Here is a 19125-nt window from a genome sequence, read left to right as displayed (position 1 = left end):
TTGTGCAAGAGCTAATTCTGGTTTGGGTTTATTTTGCTTTGGATGAGTTGCTCTTTTTTACCTGGCAGAAACCCAGAGAATATCACCACAGCAACACCCTCATCTTCGCAAGGTTTCTGTTTCTGAGTCAAATGTCCTGCTAGATGAAGAAGTTCTGACTGACCCAAAAATCCAAGCGCTGCTGCTGACAGTTCTTGTAAGCTTTCTCTCTGTGTGTTGGCTGGTATTTTGTCCCTTTCTGTCATCTTCCAGTGAAGCCTCTCTGTTCCTTGCAGTGTTTCTAAATTCATATGGATCAGACTCATGGTCATGTGCAAGTCTGTTTTTTTCTTGCCGTTCTCCCGACTTTCTAGAAATCACTTTTAGAAATTTATTTAAATGCTCTTGGAGAGCAAATACTGAATTTTTTGTTATTCTCTATTGTTTTGTAGGATGTGTCCAACAATTGTCCCTTTTTTTCTGACAGATTTTTATCACAAACTAATTTTATGTAATAAAAGGGTATTAATATATTATATATTAGAAGTTAAGAAGTGAATATTGTTAGAATCCCAGCATAAATTAGTTTTTAAATGATTAACTAATAATATCAGTAGAGCATGATAGTACTGTCTTCAGAGGTACCAGCACAGTTACCATTCCTGATACAATTCAGAAAGACTCACTTGCCCCCTTTCAGAAACTGATGAGCTAATTTTTTGGCCAAAACGGATGCTATTACCAACTGGTTTTGTTTCCCTCAGACACATAAAATAACTTGATTCCTTGTCCGAAGAGGACGTAAATTAAATCTTGTGTAATCTGGCTTTCTGCTACTCAGAAATCTGAAAACCTTAAGCAACAAAAGCCTGTAACTACTCAGATGAAGTTAGGAACATGCTAATTGGGTCCTCTCTGTTCTGCCAGGCAACATTAGTGAAGTACACTACTGATGAGTTTGACCAGCGGATTTTGTACGAGTATTTAGCAGAAGCCAGTGTTGTCTTCCCAAAGGTCTTTCCTGTTGTGTAAGTATCCAGCACTCCAGTTAGGATGAGCCTGCACTTGACCCTTCTTTGCATTTTCTCTGGACAAGCCTGGGTGAGATCCTTACTCATGTATAGGTTTCCAGCTGCAAATGTCTATAGGCATTTGAGAATCATCATTTTCTCAATGTTAAATGAATATCATGTTCTTGCTAGAACAGCACCCTAAGGAGCCACTGCTGCAGATGGTCCTCAGGAGCCCCCCTCAGCATGGGAGGGCTCTGTCCTGCTGTTGCTGGGAGCCTGTGTGGAGCCATCAGCTGCTGCCAGCAGCCCCCAGCACTGCCAGTGCTCCTCTGGGGACTTGGCACAGCCCTGACACTGAACTGAGACTGTAGAGAAGCAAATTACATTTTAATATGTGCATGTACCTTTCTATACAAGCTAATTATACTGCCTCTTAAATATTATTTTCACCCCAGTCAGACTTAATTTTTTTAATTAGTACCCAAGTGCATATGAAAAAAGCATAGTTCAAAATACTCTTTGGATTTATTTCTTTAGATATGTATTAAAAGTAGTTTTTGCTGGAGTCAAATTATGTAAGGGAAGCCAAGTTATCACAAGTTGAATATAGACTTTTAGAAGTCACCTGAGCATTATTTTCAGGTAATGCTACTTTTTTCTGGCTTTGTAAAATAATGTTCCAAGTACAGACGTGTTCTGTGAATTACTGAAACCACAAATGTAAGTAACTGGTGTTTGTATTAAAAGGAAAAACATGCATGAGACCTGCAAGGGAGCTCAAAGGACTCAAATTTTAAAAGCTGCTTTGAAATTCCAGCTCTGACATGTACACAGATCCAGTGAATAATTAATAATTTGACTGAAAATATTTAAAATATTTGCAATGTAAAGTTCTAGGTGAGTGCTTGAATGGGTTACATGGTTAGTACAGTTTTAAAAAAATGATAAATATTACAGGAGTCCTCACTGAACATGTGTAGGAATTGTGTTCTACTTCTAAAATCACTGAGATGTTGAAATGCTACCTTACCTGCTGTTGCTAAAGACAGTTGGGTATGAACAAATAATAAAACCACTTCTCTTTTTTAGGCATAATTTATTGGATTCCAAGATCAATACCCTTTTATCGCTGTGCCAGGATCCAAATTTGTTGAATCCAATTCATGGGATTGTTCAGAGTGTTGTCTACCATGAAGAGTCTCCACCCCAATACCAAACTTCTTACCTACAGAGTAAATATTGTTCCATTTTTTTTTTTTTTAAACCTGCTGTATGTTAAGTTAGATTTATTACTGAATATGTTGGAGAATTGCAGCCCTAATAACAACATTTGGTCAGTCTTGGGTGGCATCCCTCCACCTTCATGTGTCCTAGTAAAAATAACAGTTTGCCTGTTAAAAAACCCTACTGACATGATGATTAAAGCTGGTTGCTGCAGTTGTGTGCCAAATATTAAAAGTATTACACTCCTTATGTGAATAAAAAGGAGCTGAAACTCACTCTTCTGGTTCCACTAACCAATGTAGTGAAATGCAGAACATGAATGGTGGTGATAAATGATGAGTTTTAGGTTAACCTTGCAAGTTAGGGGCTGATTTAATCATTAGTAAATTCCGTAGAGTAACGTTTGTTTTTTAGTGCCCAAGGTCACTTTCATGTGGCACATGAACATTTAAAATCTAAATATTTTTGTTATGGTCCTTAATTAAAAACTTCCCAAGAAGATCCATAAGAAACAGAAAACAGCTGAGAAAACTTGGAACTGTTGGCATGATGTTTGTAATTAGATGTGTATTCACCTGTGAAATTTACCTTTTAAAATATCATCAAGAATTTCTTGCATGATTATTCTGAGATGTTGAGGATTTTACAAGTGGTGTATTTCATATACAGATTAAAGTTCCTAAATTATTATAAATGGTTTGGACAAAATTTAGTGTTGCATCTCCAAATGAAAATACTTTATTTCCATACCTTTAATCCAAGTGATGTGCTACGTGTAGTTTCTAGTTGTTTTCTGTCAGTTGAGAGCTGTGTTTGTGTGGTAACAATCAATTTGTTGTTGTAGGTTTTGGATTTAATGGGTTGTGGAGGTTTGCTGGTCCTTTTTCTAAGGTAAGAACACTGTGATATGTAAGTTCATGAGTGTTTTGCCTTCCTTTTATGTAGAAAGCACATTGGTGCTCCAGGAAAGATGCAAATAAATTACAAGTCGTAGAATTTTATATGAGCAAGTTAGTAATATCAGGCTCACTTAGAGCCTGCACCAGATATTTTAATAGGCTTGGTAAGGTCACATTACTGAGATTGGGTAAAAGCAGTCAGGTATAAATACAGCTTTTTACTGCCTCCAGGTTAATGGAGGGGGTTGGACAGACAGTGCCATTCAGAACGTCTTTGGCTCATTACATGTATCTTGCAGTCTAAGGTCTTGATTTGACAAGTACGATCATTCCATAAGGTTAAATTGTATGTTACAAGAGAACAAATAAATAGAACACTGACCATTTGCACTGCCATTTGTTCCTTCCAGTCATGGTGCCAAGGACTAGGTGAGCAGGGCAGTGGGCTGGCTGTTGGGCTTTGGGGCACAGGCCTTGCCTTTCCTCACTCAGGGGCAGGAGCTGTGACACTTCTGGGGCAAAGCTCCTAGTGACAGAAAACTAGAAAGAAAGGAACAAATCTTTTTTTTTTCCCCTCCCCCTCATCACCCACAGCAAACACAAATCCCAGACTATGCTGAGCTCATAGTGAAGTTCCTTGATGCCTTGATTGACACGTATTTGCCTGGAATTGATGAGGAAACCAGTGAAGAATCTCTCCTGACCCCCACATCTCCGTATCCCCCCGCAGTGCAGAGCCAGCTCAGCATTACTGCTAACCTCAACCTTTCCAATTCCATGACCTCACTTGCAACTTCCCAGCACTCCCCAGGTCAGTAGCTGTTCTGGTGCTGCAGAGGTAAGGGAAATGTATGGAATTGACTGGGTTTGTAGCCAAATACTGTCTCGTTCTGTCTTCAGATGTGTTTATGCATCAAACATCATTGCATTCTTGAGTCAAATGAATGCTGAACTCTTCACTGAGCTATGACACTGGTATTTTTCAGATGTTGGATTTGGTCCAGCACAAAAGCTGCCTTCCAAGTCATTATACATGAAGGAAATAGCATTAAGGGCATCAGAATGACTAACAGCTGCATCTTAATATGGAACATATGCAACAGTGGAGCCTTGAATATTAATAAATATATAAGCATGATATTTTGCAAGAAGAGTGATACCTGTCTGGGCACAAGGTAACACATCTTAGGAGAAATAATCCAGAAGTGTGTCAGGACTGACTCAATTTCAATTGACTGTGATTCCAAGCCCGTGCTCATACAGGCAGCATCACATAGGGGTAGTATTGATTCTTGAAGAAGAAAGGGATTAATGTAGATCCATATGGACCACTGGGTCAGTTCAGTCTGTTGTATTGCCAGAAATGTGGTGGTGATAAAATGAAGGAGTTGAATAAAAGAACAGTCAACACAAGCAGTAAATAGATAAAAACACTTAATTCCTCCTGGCCTGGGGAGAGGGGAATTACAGGGAGGTGCAGAGGTTAAATTTACCAGCACAGGTTTTCTGGGCAAAAACGAAAAAGAGTAAAACTTATTCAGTGTAGCAGATGAAGCATAAGCCAGAGGAAATTAAATATAGGAAGAAAGTGGAATTTGTGTCAAAGAAATCTGCATAAAGACTCTTCCTGAAGTGGTTTTGGATTAGTGTCTTGTATGTTGAGGAAATCCTTTACTCTTCTTTGTCATAGAAGTGATGTTTCTTAAGTGAGGGTTTAACTGTTGCAGGTCTGAGTGCTGAGCTCCATCAGCCTTTTATTTCTGCTTTGTTTCTAACCTTGATGGAAGGTTGGAGACCACTTGTATTTAGGTATATTTGTAGAGGTAGTTTGGGGTTTTTTTCACCCTCTTGTTCACTAGTTTCTGCCAGTCCCTGAAACAAGCTCTACTTGATTTGATTTAGCTCTGCTCAAGAAATCTGGGTAAAAGCTGAGTCTGAAGAAGTTCTAGAGGCTGCTGTTTTACTTCACATTTTACAATGTCCATGATACATTATGAATATGTAATGCAGCCAGTGTATTCTATTGCCAGGCATATATTTTGTATGAAAACTAACAGGCTGCAGGTACAGGTAAGTACTGAGATTATGGAAAAAGAAAGTGGTTTGATCGAAACTTTCTTATTTCACAAAGAGCTAAGAAGTATCTGCAGTATTAGAACAGAGAGAAGGATAAAATTAAAGGGGAAGAAAATAGCCCTTGCAGTCAGTGTGAAAATAAGTATGTTAAGGGCAGCATCTTTCCATTTAGAATGTGGAATTGGTGGCAACCCCAGCAGTTCTTTTTGCGAGGAGGAAGGGATGATGCAGGATTAGGCCCTGTACTAGTGAAACCAGCATTTTGCTGTGTAAATGTCTTCCTTCCTTATCCCTCACTTTCTATTCCTTCTTCCTTTGTTAGCTAAGAGGAAGTAATTAATCCAGCTCATCAAAAATGTCTTTCAAGTGTTCTACAAAGAAATGGCTTTTAGCCAACAGTGGGTAAGAGCCTGTCTCCCCAGATAGGGTTAGGAGCTAGTTACATGACTCAGGATACTAGTGAGTCTGGAATAATGCATTTATGACACTCTGTGTATGGTTTGCTTGGACATTAAATTTTAAAAGGCTGATATGAAGGCCAGCAGGTTCCTAATGGTTCCATTTTTTCCACTAGCCTTTGTAGATGTTTCCAGCAAGTGTGAAACAGCCTTCAGTGATTACTGCTTTATGAAAGCCTCATGCTTAATTTTTAATCTAAGTGGTATTTTCCCATTGTCTCTTACTGTTTATAAATGTCTTGCCTGTTTCCTTGAGCATTGTTGTTTCATTCTGGCAATGGGAATACAGAGGCTTGGGGTTTGATCAGGGGATCTCCATCTTTTTCACAGTTCACCAGGTCACAACATGGAGCTTCTCATTTTGCTCCTTCATCTCACATTTACTGCATTGCTCCACTTGAATCAACATACAGTTTCAGTAGTTCATGGTAACCAGTGCAACTTTGCATAAAACATGCTTTGCTTTTTAAGCTGTTTAATTGTATTAAAAATGTAATTGCTCTTCTGGCATTTGATACTGCTCCATGGCTGCAGACATGAATTTTGCATTCTCATTACCTGTGCCTAGAGGGGTGTGACAGGGTCTGTCATTGCTGTACATGTTTACACTGTAGAGACAAGAGTAGGAGAATTAAGCAGCAGCAGACCTGATATCTGCCAAGATAAAAATCACTGGAGAAAGAATTATGGAATATGAAGTAAAGGTGGGCTACAGGATTTCTTGAAACAGCAACTGTGGGACTAATAAGGGGTGCAGATCTATCATACACTCACTCTGATTTGAGAACTACTGAACAAGAAAGTCAGATATTTAAGCAGTGCTGAGTTACTTCATCACACCAAGTTAAAGAAGAAGTTTCAGCCAAGTGAGGTTTTTATTATGATTACAAATACATAAATTTGCAGGTACATGAGAAATTATTTTCTTGCATGTGGAAACAACTAAGCGAGATCATTGTTTATAAGTGTTTTGTTTGTCATCATTTCTTCTCCTTTCTTTCCCATTGTCATGGACATTACTCACTTACATTTTTTCTTTCATTCTGTGTCTGTGAAGCTTCTCTGCCTTGCTCTAAATCTGCAGTTTTCATGCAGGTTCCTCATCAAGGTACACTCTACTTTCATCATATTTGCACGAAATGCTGCTTGATCTGCTTTAGGGTTGGGCTTGTGGCATGAGAAGTGTTTTACTGATCCTTCTGACACGGGAATGGCTTCAGTATTAGTGCCAAGCTGTTGCTTCTCTTGTGTGATGCTCACAAGTGGTAGAGCAGGCAAGGAAAGGCAGTCACATCCTTCAGAACAAGATACATTTGGTAATAGAGAAATGGGCACTTGGTATGTGGAATCACTTGACTGCACTTATTGACCTAAAAGTGAAGAACTATTTAATGTGAGTTCTTCATATTCTCAGGAAGTCAGTGTCAACTGCAGTTACACAGGAAGACAGACACAAGTCATTTGGACTAAACTGCAGCAGACAGAAGCTCAATAAAATGGGTACTTAACGTCCTTTGCGTTCTGCTTCTATATGAAGAAACAGGAAGAAACTGCAGAAGAGGTTTTTTTTTTTGCTCACACCCGTAGGTTGATTCCTGTTCTCATTGGAGTTTGTGGGTTTTGTGAGCTCACACCCACTGGAGGGGAGGGATGATGTAGCCTGCAGCCAGCTTCTGGCTGGAGTTTGGAAATAGTTCCTACACGTGTGAAATGCGGGGCATGCTTTTTATTCTTGCTAAAGCCAATGAGAATCAATTTCTTACAGGAATGAGAAACAACCATGGGAGATATAATTTATAGTAACAGGATTTTGTTCTAACCTTTTTATTCACTGTCAGGCATCCTGATTTTTACTGCTGTTTGTACTTTCAGCTTCTCACATAAGAACACCCTTCCTGCTATTCATTCCAATGCTGCACGTGCACTGCAAGTTGGGAGTCTTGCTAAACACACACCAAACATACTTGTTTTGTTGCAGAAATAATGTGACAGCTACACTGAGCTATTGCTACAGGAATGATTACCTCTTAGTAGTGTCAGCATAAAAGTAATAATTGATTGGAAGCATGTCTGCATTAAACAGAAGTCTCAGCTTTTTATATCTTCAAGTTTCTGTGTCCAGAGCAGTCAGAGTAATGGCTCATAACCCAAGGCTTTGTGTGCTGCCATCGTGCCTGCATGAAGCTGACACTAAAGCAGTTCATTATTCAGGTTGGTTTGATGTGATTCTTCTAGCAAAACTTAGTTACCTTGTCCTGCAGAGAACATCCAAAGCTGCTCAGTGCAGTATGTGCATTTGGGTATAAAGCCTGTCTGGTTTCATCCTCATCTTGGACTCCATCAGCCTCCTCCTGCCTTTGGTGGAGCTGAACATAGGCTGTTGCAGTTCTTGTGAGGATTTCCAGACTCACCAGTTCTGTGTGTGGTTCCTCTCATTACCCTGCTTAGAAAACTGGTTTTTAGTTGTCCTTGTTAGAAAGTTAATTGTTGATTCCTTTTTTACTCTCAATTTGCTTGGTTTTAAATCATTATAATTGTCACCTTGACACTTAACTCTTCAAGTGAATACCTGCATCAGCTCTCTTTCTGCTGGATGCAAGGTGAGCCAGCTAGGCCTGTCTTTGCTCCTGGCAATGAGACAGAGTTCTCCAAACACTGATTTGTACATTATGTACTTTTACCGATCTTCATTTGTGAGACAAGATTCAGTGTTGGGGAAAACTGCAGATACTTGAATAAACCTTATCTGGTAGCAAGAATCAGCCTCTACCCTTCTGGCAGAATTCTGCAGGTTCAGAAGTGGCCCTTCTTCACTCTACTGTTGCCCTGTTTAAGAGCAGTCTGATTTTTGGCTGGAAGAAGCCCACAGATTTGACAGTTTGTCAGTTCTTCCTCCTAGAGAATGCAAAAACCAGAAGAGGCTTGAGTGAAACTCTTTCATTTGCTCAGCCTTCTCAAAACTAGAGCCAGGAAGGCATTTGTGGCCTAGAAGGCCACAAGTGTTTTCAGTGGGTATGGATGCTGGTACAAATGCTTTGAGGATGGCAGGGAACCCTTCATCTGCTGTGTGAACGTTCATGGGTGCTATTTCCCATACTATAAAATTCCTCTTTCTCTTTTAGGAGCTGACTAGGTGAACTCAGCCAACAATTCATACCCTTGTCTATTTTCATGTTGTAGGAAAGTTGCATAGATTGAAACAGCTCAGCCAGTGCCCACAAGTCGAAGTGTTTTGTCTTTTATTGGTGGAGACAGATTAAACTAACAGCAAATCCAATCTGCAACTTGAAGGGGGGAAGATTATTTGAACAATTCATGTTGAAATGTGCTCAGCCATGTGTAGGTGACCACATAAATCTATGAGCAGGCATCACACATAGCACGTGGAGATGATTATCTGGTCAGAGTCTGGGCTCTCACTGAACATGAGGTCATACGTTTGATCCTGAATAAAATATTTTTCCTACTACAGGACTGCAATGAAAGAGCTGAGTCAGATTTGTCATTTGTGAGTCACTGGCTCTGAGGCTCTATTATGTCTGGCTGAAGTAGCATCCTGGGCCTGGCTGGGGTAGGGTTAATTTTCTTCATAGCAGCTGCCACGGGGCTGTCTTCTAGATCTGTGACCCAAACAGGGCTGAGCTGTGCTCTGACCCACACGCAGCCCCTGGTGAGCAGTGGGTGGTGGGCAGTTGTCTGGAGGGGTCCCCAGCTCTCCAGAATAGTTCCATGCCAGATGATGCAGGGGAAGGGACACTGGGGAGGTTGGCCATCTCCTGCTGAGGACCTGCCTGGGCACTGCTCTGCCCTGGAGGTGCTGAGCTATAGCCTTTGCATCACTTGCTTTGTTTTGCTTTCTCCTCCCACAAATCCCTCACCGAACCAGACCTGTAACTGCAATCAGGACACCCTGCTGGAGAGCACCTGTGACTGGCAGGTTCTCCCCGCTCAACTGCAGGACAAGCCCCTCAGGGCTCTTGAGGGACAAGCCCCTGGCAGGGGCTGGGCACAGCAGCCTGGTTAACCTCAGTCCTTGTGTTTCCCCAGGGATTGACAAGGAGAACGTGGAGCTCTCGCCCACGGCCGGACACTCCAACAGCGGGAGGATGCGCCACGGCTCCGCCAGCCAAGTGCAGAAGCAGAGAAGTGCTGGCAGCTTCAAACGTCACAGCATCAAAAAGATTGTGTGACGCTGCCTTTTGAATTTGTTTTTGTTGTTGTTATTTTATTTTTAAATTTTTTTTTAATTTTTTTTTTTTTTTTTGGAAACTGACTGACATTCGTGGGCCTCTCCCAGAGGGTCCCCCCCACCGGTTGTGATGCTGCACTTAATTTTCCAAGTTCCCATCCTGTCAGCCGTGTTGCCAGATGATCAACTCTTGAAACATTGCCTGAATTTTTAATGCCTTCGTTTCTCTCCTTCTGCTTTTGATTTAAGCTGGTGTTTCAGAACCCCTCATCTAGATCCTGACGGACTTTGTAGCCGAAGGAGGTGTGGAATTCTGCAGCACTGCAGCCCTGTGTCTCGTCCAGATAAGAAAGCCATTTCCACAGACAGTTCTACCATGCTTCTGTTCTCTGCCTTGTCCGTTTCTTCGCTAAAGGAAAGTGTTTAATCCTTAATCCTGTTTGCACACTTTTCCGAGGTAGTGGCTTTATGAGCCAGGGGAAGTTCCTATAATCCTGGTTTTAATTCAAACCTGTAAGATTTTTAGCTGTGGACTTTTTTTTACCTTGCTTAAAAGAAACTTAACGATAGTTGCAGTCCAGTGAGCTCAGCCAGAAGTGGTGGGTTAGATTCAATTCCTAGTCATTAGCAATAAATTTGAGAGGGCAAGAAGGCTGCACGAGTCTCTGTCATTCCCCAGACTGTAGCTTCACCTGCTTGGACTGTATATGGACCAGACTGGACAAACTGGCTTTTTTCCAAAGCAATTTTTATGTTTTTGTTTTGTTTTTTTTCTGTACTTTAACTGCACTAAAAAAAGATTGTATAGTGGAAAGAAAATAATTGAGAACTGACTATTATGCTGTCATTGTAGCAGTGTTGAAAATGACTGCTTTTTTTCTTCCATTTAGTGTATACTAAATGCCCTTCCCAACAATATGCACCTTTGAGAAGTTCCTGGCAGGATAACCAGTAAGGGTGTGAAGGGGAAAACTTAATGAATTCACTTCCAGCTCTGGAAAGTGGGGTTTGGCAAAGCTGCTTTCGTGCTGCCCGAGCAGTGATATAAAAACAGTAATGTTTGCTTAAGGTACATGAATTTAAAAATAACTGACACTGTGTCAAATCCAGGTTACGTGTGAATGTTTGTGGTGCAATTCCCGGTCTCGGTGCAGACACCGGCAGCCAGACCTGTCTTGCAGAACTTCCCAGGGGTTTCATTTTATAGGGGTCTGTCCTGGGGGGGGGGGCAGAGGGGGGTCACACAGAGCTGAAGTTGCTGTCACTGTGAAAGACTTGCCAGCCACAGTCGTGTCTGGGCGACGGGTGGCTGTGAGAAGATGCTGCTATGTGGGTGTAAGGATGCAGCGCTGGGTGCTGCCTCCACGGGTGGAGCAGAGGCTGCCTGAAGGGCCGGGTGTCCCCTGGGCACATCTCCTGCTGAGGGACAGTTACACTTCCCAGTTTCAGATCCCTGTTGTATGTTAGAATTTAACAATCTTTTAAGTGGCTTTAAAGGAGAGGGGAAAAAAAAAGTATATCCACTATATCAAATGAAATCCTCTAGTGCAATTTTGTTAGTGGCTTCAGTAAATCAAACTCCACAGCTAAATCGTTAGAGAATGGTACAATTAAGTGTTCAGATTTTATTGATATTGCACACAATTCACATGTATCCACACAGTAACAATGTAACATTTGTGTAAATAAAAATACCTTTATTGTATTGATTCATTAAAAAATAACAATTTAATTTCTTTAATTTGTTTACAGTCCTGGAAGAACTTACGAACACAAACTTAATATGCAAATGGTTTGCCAAAACAAGAGGAAAACTTAGAATTAGCAGTCTTGAACTAGATATGTTGGAAAAATAGGAAGACTTGTGCAATTAACCAATTTTTTTTTTATTCTTGGTAGTGTTGGAGCTGCAGTAGAGCTGTGGTTACTGAACTGATGCAGAACCATGACAGGGATTGTGAGGCCAGAACAGAATGTAGGGACAGAGCAGGGACTCTGCCATGTCCTGAGCTGCTACACATGTAAAACTTGGGGAGTTGCTGATTTAAAACTTTCCTCATCTCATCCTTCACCTTGCTCAGAGCCACCTTCAGCATCGCTGCCAGTTTGCACTGGGTTACACTGCGTTCAGGTAATTCCTGCCCTTTTGTTTTGCTGAAGACAATGAATTGTAGCTAGGAGGAAAAATTACCTCTTGTAAAGGTAATTTGCTGGCAGAAAAATGTGGGTTTTGGTTGTTTCCTCCTATGAGCAGATTTTCTTCAAACAGAAATAGTAACTCCAAATTAATTACCAAATCAGTCTTGTTTGTGCTGGCTGCTTTTGAGAGCAACTCTTTCAATGTTTTGAATTGCCTATCTAAAAAAACAAAAAGTGTCCCTAAATTAGAATGAATGCATTCTTTGAAATGCATATAATGTGCAATCAAATGGACAGTGATTAAAATTACTTTTCATGTGAGAACCGAAACTACTCCAAGCTCTCGGTCTCAGCTGAAAATAACTGATAATCTTCATGAAGTAAGTCAACAAAATTTAATTTTTTCTGTTTCCTGGAAGGAGAGGGAGTCATTCAGTGTTTTCACTGTATGGTTCAGTGAGAGGACCTGAACTGTCAGAGCAGGGGTGTCAAACACTTTAGGTCACAGGGGCTGAAGTCAGGTGTAATTAGTTGATGGCCAAGGTTTAATTCAGGATCCCATGCACCCCAGTGTCCCTGTACCAAGAGTTGGGAAGCTTGTGCTTGAATCAAGGGGGAAAGCATGGCCTTTAATGATTAAACTTCTATTAGTAATTAGTTGTTCAGTGCCTTACTGTCACATCCATTGCTTGGCCTGCTCCCCGTAACAGCCACTGCTGTTCTTTTGCCTTTTTGTTTTGTTTTTCACACCCTCCTTTATTTGTGCTCTTTTCCACCTGCTCCATGCATTCCTGTGAGCACCACTCCGGGTTCCCAGTCCAGCCTGCTTCCATTCCCTCCTCATCCTGTCACTCCCTTGAAGCTCGTAGGGATCAGCAGTTGGTTGCTGGTGACCATGTGGGCTTGAAACCTGATCTAAGGAGTGGGAGACAGTTCTAAGCCTTCCGACCTTGAGTGGCTGCTCCAGGCAGCCCCATCCCACGGGCTGCTGCAGCCCTGGAGTCTGTGTGCTTGGAAACGAAAACTTAAAATTCCAAAAAATCTGATTTTAACATGTGGACCATATAATTACATCATGGGGACTGTATGTTTGACACCCCTCTTTTAGAACACGTTATCCCTTGCGCACTAACGACAGTTAAGTACTGTAAAGATGATTAACATTTCGTTTGTGTTTGTATTTTCCCTGACTTAAAAGATAATTCAGTAGTATTTGAGTAGTGCATAACCTACCTGTTAATTATGCCAATGTTTCTGCTTTAATGTGCATGAGGTTTCCAAGAACAGGAAACGTTTCAAATAAGTATTGTGGACTGAGCACCTGGGAGCCTTCCAGTGCTCTCTTCCTAACTGGGTTGTAGGTTTTAGGGCTTTTTCTGTTTCATTCTATGGTTAATTTTTTTTTTTTCAAATGTAATAAAGCACGTCTTATTGTTATGCAACAAACTTACCACAGAAGGTCACTTTTAGTGTTGGTCCCACAATTTTATTTTTTTTTTTAATGCAGTATATTCACCTGTAAATAGTTTTTGTGTAAAATTTGACAGAAAAGTATATTTACTACACTGTAAATACATGTGACAATATATTGTATTATTTTGCTTTTTTTGTAAAGCAGTTAGTTGCTGTATATGTATAACATACAAATTTGATTATTCTAGTGTTAGTAACTGTTAACTACTACTACTCCTTCCTGCTGTTGCATTATGTCATTTAAAAAAAAAAAATGCTGTGTACTATAAACTTACACTGTGTATGATATCTTCCTATTCCCATTTGGGCCTCAACTTTGAAAATGTTTCCTTGATCCACAATCCTGTTCATATTGTAAGCAAGTGTACAACACTTGGCCAGAGCCCTGCTGGCTCAAACACAGTGGGGAACTGGAGGTAAAAAATGGTGGAAACCTGGTTTCAGATAATTGTTGTTCACCCCATTTTCCTCTCATGTATGTACTTTCCCTTTTTTTTGAAGTAAAATGTAAATTCAACCTGCTTCCAGTTGTTTGGAGGTCATTCACTTGTGCTGTGGGACCAAGGTGGTGTGTTTTGAAATCCTTTCTCCATGTCTTGTGACAGTGAGATGTGGATGGATCCATTTGGATCTGCCCTTAGGACCTCACTGCAGCAGGTGTGGGATTCAGCTCTAGTCCCAGACCTGAAAACCCACTTTCTCTGGGGAAAATTAGAATCAAGTTGAAATCCAGTGTCTTGGATTTGTCTTTCCAGAATGGTGCTTCTCTCTGTGTGTGATCTTGCACAGTTCTATATAATGGCAAAGCTGATTGCCTGTGAATTAACTGGGGACAAAATTTGGATAGAATGAGGCCCGTTGCCATCAATTTCATGTCACTTCACTAAGATTATCATAACTGAATAATAAATCAGAATATTTCTTTTTCAAATGTAAATTTAATATTTTAATAAAACAGTGCTTGGTCTTTCAAGAACATTTCAGTATGATTTGTCTATTTGAGCTTTTCTAGCTTAGAAGCCTGAAGTTTCAACTGTCAGGCAACTTTTATGACAAATTATTAATCAAATCTATGTTTCTTTCAGGGGAATATATTACTTTCCTATTCAAAATGTATAAGCACTTGTATTCTGACTTTGTGGATCGTAAAAGGATGTAAAGACACATTAAAATGTGACTTTTGAGACATGATCTTGCTCCTGCATATGAGCCCTACCATCAGGCCTGCTCAGGCGAAAACAGGGCCAGTTGCCAGCAGGGATTGTGTGCATGGAAGAGCTGCAGGTTCTCCATTGTTAAAATTCCAGGAGTGCATTTTCTTAGCAGCAATGTACATGATTCCTACCTCAGGAGCAGCAGCACTGACCAGAGCAGGGAGCCATGCAGATGTTTCCTGAACAAGAGACACTAAATCACTGCTGCTAAAAACATGATTCCAGTCACTCTTCTGGACAATCAACCTTCCCTGCTACTGAAGATCACCAAAGACACTGTGGCCACGGTGAGGGAATGAATAGAGAATCTTATTTTAATTGTGTCTTCATGCAGTTGGAAAAACTGTATTTAGGGGGAAAAAAAATCGCACCCTCAGAGCAAAGAGTTTTATCTTAGGAAATGGCTTCAAAATCCCTGCCCAGCTGATGCTGCTTAAATATTTTCCAAAGGGAGAATGTCAGCAAAGTAAAAATTCAGAGCTTTCTTGATGCAGAAGTTCTGCTCTAGAGCCACCTGTGGAGCAACCACACGCTGCTACAGAAACACCCACACCTGAGATGGGGTGAAATCTGGTCCCTTATGTCCTAATTCTACAGCAAGTTGGTCACTTCAGCCATTGCCAGATACTTTTTATTTTCCTTCAGCCCATCTGTGTAGGAAAGGTGGACAGAAAACACAGGAACATAAAGGGATACAATGTGACTAGTCACTCAGTATCAGAACTAAAAACTATAGGCAACGTCTTGTAGCTCAGAAGAGTGCTACTGACTGATCCAATTCAAAGCAACCATGGACCTTTCCCACTACTAAAGTTCATGATTTATAGGTGAGAATCCTTTGTGTCCTGAAACACTGGTTTCTTCACTTGACTGCTTGTATGTTCAACAAGCTCAAATGAAAATAAATCCCAGGGTTGTGTGGGTGGAGAGTGCAGAATAACATTTCTTGTGAAGTGACTTGTTAAAACAAGTACAGGTTTGTTCATCAAAGCAGTCATGAAAAAAAAAGTCTGACAACTGGGGATATTCAAATGATTGTGCCATAAATAGTGATGAGTAAGTAACTATATGTTCAAGAAAATCCCACTGAACTATTAAACTGTATTTTTTTTTTCCCTCATAGTATGTTGTCCTTCAGAAAAACTAGAAGTATCTGTTCTGCTGCTTCTACCCCCTGTTAGTGTACTTGGAGAACAAGGTCTGCCCAGGAGATGAGTGTGCTCAGTAGAACATGTGGCACAACTGAAGACCTGATCACCCAGACCCCTCCACGGCCTGCAGAGACACAGGTACATGTCATGGCTGGGATCAGAGACAGGCCTGAATGGGAGTGAGTTTTCCAAGCTCGAGCTTAGCAACTCTGCTTCCTAAGGCTACTCACATTTGAGACACAGCATGGCAGGCAGGGGGGCAGTGGGTGCCTCTTCCTCACCTTTTCTGGGTCCCATTTCCTTTGCCCTAATCTGCTTTCTTTGCAGTTACTCCATTTGTTGGCTGTGCTCCCCAGTTGTCTGCAGTATCAGCCATAGGATTGGGTTCCCTCCCCCCTTTTCTTGGTAATTCCCTTTACTAACTGCCCCCTTCACCTTCTGGAGCTTATTGTGCCACTCATTTCTGACAGGCCTGCAGTGCATTTAAGTGCAGCATCAGGCAAGTAGAGGAGGAGGCTTTCAGCTCTCCTCACAGCAGTAGCACGTGCAAAGAGTGCTGTCCATGGGCAAGCATGATTGAAGATGGGCCAGAAGCAGCACAGGAACAGTGGTTCTGAGAGCCAGAGAGGCTGGCTCAGAGCTATGCAAAACACACAAAAGGCTTTAACAGCCCCATACTACAAACACACTGGAGGCCACTGAGACAGCACAAAGTTCTGCCTTTGCCCAAAAGGCTTGGTATGTAAGTCTTCGTGCAGCAGGGATCATGGAGCTGCCTCTGAATCCTGCTGTGTGTTGAACTACTCAAGTGAAGAGATGTTCAGAGAAAGGGGAGAAGAGGCCATTGCCAGCTCTGTGTGCTGTGTCCTTCTGAAGGCTGCACAGGAACTCATTCTCCAGGATCTATTCTCCTCTGCTCCCCCTCCAACCAGGCCCATCCCTTTTTTTAACTCCTGGTCTCATGCTGTTCCTGAAAGAGGGAAAAATTACTGCTACTTCCTCCATCAGCTGCAGTGCAAACATGGCTGTTCTGCCCTGAGGCTGTTCTGCACATGTGTCTGACACAGGTGGTCTCTGTGACCTTGGACAAACCTCTGAACATCTTATGCTCAGGCCTCATAAATGCCTGAATTGCCCTGTAGCAGCCAAGGATGCCCATCAGTTGGTAGAATTCTTAACAGCCAAACTCCTGAGATCTTCAGATAAAAGACATTTTTCAGGGCAAAGTCTTTTTCCCCTCACTTGTGGCACAATTTGTACTCTTTAAGCAGATACTTATTATTAATTTCTGACTGCTCTAAACAAAAAGATGGAGGCAAATTGGAAACTTTTCTTAGAAAAATTAGCTCAGTTCTGCTCGAACACGATTCTGTGGTGTTTCTGTTACTCATTTACACTCTCTAATGTACTAAGTGCTTGCTGCATACATGTGTAAATAAACAACTGAGCAGGTTTAACACCAGCCAGCCTGGTTAGTTAGGCCAATAAAACCACCCTGGTGTCCTGCTGTTAAGGTGTTTCCACCAGAAGGTTTCCTGCATCTCTGCGTGGCCCAGGACATGCTGCTTACAGCCTGGAGAGCTCAGGGGAATGGAAAAGGCTCTGGAATGGAAGAGCTGCTCATGGGAAAAAGGGAGAAGGCTCATTTTGGAGTAATCTGTTACTTCTAGACGAAAAGAAGGATCAGGCTCTCACAGCTGTAAAGAGACAGGTGCTTCCTAAACTGCTGCAGCTCCCACTGGATTACTTTGGAAGGAATTACTTTCCTGTATAGTTTCACTTCTTGCTCTGCTGTTCCCTGCATGCGCCATCTCTCCCTGGCCTGTTTCTCCCCTCTGACTTTGCCTCTGAGTTTGCAAAAGATAAAAACGGAGCCTGAGCTGTTCCACAGGGAAATCCAGAGCCATCCCTGTAGCCATAAGGACAGGTCCAGTGACAAACCAGGAACAGTTTCCTCTCTGTTGCACACAACAGAGCCAAATCCTGAGAAGAGGAAGGCACAGCACTGTCCCCAGGGGCCACCCCCGTGCCCAGATGCAGGGGGTGCCCTCCGACTTGCAGCTGAAGCAGCTACAGTGCCAGGCTGCACAAGAAGAAGCACCCACAAAAAAAACCCTGCCTCTGTGCCTTTCCATGCAACTGTGATGGATTATCTGGAGAGGATACACCCCTCCCACTCTGCCCTTTCCACAGACCCAGCATGGAAGCCAAACTCCTCCCCTCCCGGCTGTTACAGCTTTATTAACACAGAAATTAACAATGATGCCCCATAAAGGTCAGCGCAGAACTTTTCCCAGGGCATGGCTGCTTCTCAGATACAGGACACACCCTGTCTCCTTCTCCTCTTTCATACCAGCCTGTTGTGCAAACTCCCAAGCTCCTCAGAATAAAATAACTGCACCTGTTTCCCACAGTCTCCTCCAAGTGACTTGCCCAGAGCTGAAAACCACTGTCCAACAAGCCCCTGTGCCGCAAAGAGCACTCAAGCTCCAGCAACAAGCCACACTTTTCTACTGTGTAACCCCCCACCAAATCCTGAAGAGATTCCTTGGGACACAGGAATCATGTTCACGCCGAGTTTTCTTTAGGGATGCAAAAAGCTCTGGGGGGAAAACGTCGCGAGTATTTAGCAATACGATGAACAGCATCCACTAATTCCAGCTTGGTGCTGCTGCAGCTGAGCAGCCGCCTCGCCCAAACAGGCATCTTCATTTCTGGTGCTGCCTCAAGCCCTGGCAGATCGATCCCAGCTGCTGTCGCTGCAAACCAAGGGGTCTGCTTTCCTGCCTAACGTTTCGCCGCCAGCTGAGCACTTGCAGACTTGACTTAAAAGCTCGCACAAGGCGGGTTCACCTCTGCTGGCTTGTCCGAGCAGCGCGGAGGGAGCCAGCGGGGTCTGCCCGCGTTTGGAGACAACCCAAGTGCTTCAGCTCCGGGATGAGCCCGACGATCCCAGCGGAGAGCGGGGCTGAGCAGCTGGAGCGGGTCAGGGCGCTGCTGCAGGGCCGAGCGAGGCAAGAGCCGCGGAGCCCCGAGCCCTGCCGGGGGCTGAACCAGGTGCCCAAGGCGGGGCCGCAGCAGGAGCGGCGGGTCCTGCCGGCAAGAGGCAGCGCGTACCGGAGCCGCGGGGCCGGCCCGGGCGGCGGGGACAGGCCGGGAGCCCGCAGGGCCGCGCCGAACCCGCCTCTGCGAAACCCTCCGTTCCCCTCGCGGGCTGCGGGGCTGGCGAGGCGCGGGGGAGCGACAGACACCGCGGGGACCGGCGGAGCCACCCGGCCTGACCGAGCCCCCCGGGACCAGCCGCGCTCCC

At 42.9% G+C, this 19125-nt stretch overlaps 1 protein-coding gene across 5 annotated transcripts in view; it reads left to right on the top strand.

The window, feature by feature from the left end:
- The window catches only part of NF1 (neurofibromin 1), a 91229-nt gene extending 77257 nt beyond the window's left edge, over positions 1–13972 (top strand). For 3 of the 5 annotated variants that reach the window (XM_051635315.1, XM_051635313.1, XM_051635312.1), the window contains 6 exons: positions 69–196; positions 907–1007; positions 2082–2224; positions 3061–3107; positions 3710–3926; positions 9697–13972. In XM_051635315.1, the coding sequence (XP_051491275.1) occupies positions 69–196; positions 907–1007; positions 2082–2224; positions 3061–3107; positions 3710–3926; positions 9697–9839 (779 nt within the window). In that variant the 3' untranslated portion in view covers positions 9840–13972. Of the gene's footprint in view, positions 1–68; positions 197–906; positions 1008–2081; positions 2225–3060; positions 3108–3709; positions 3927–6706; positions 6758–9696 lie in introns of all 5 variants that reach the window. The other 2 variants (XM_051635311.1, XM_051635310.1) reach the window with 1 other exon arrangement.
- The last annotated feature ends 5153 nt before the right edge of the window (positions 13973–19125 follow it).

This window comes from Apus apus, chromosome 18, assembly GCF_020740795.1.
Source record: "Apus apus isolate bApuApu2 chromosome 18, bApuApu2.pri.cur, whole genome shotgun sequence".
Taxonomy (NCBI): Eukaryota; Metazoa; Chordata; class Aves; order Apodiformes; family Apodidae; genus Apus; species Apus apus.
This window is presented reverse-complemented; position numbering and strand designations above follow the sequence as displayed.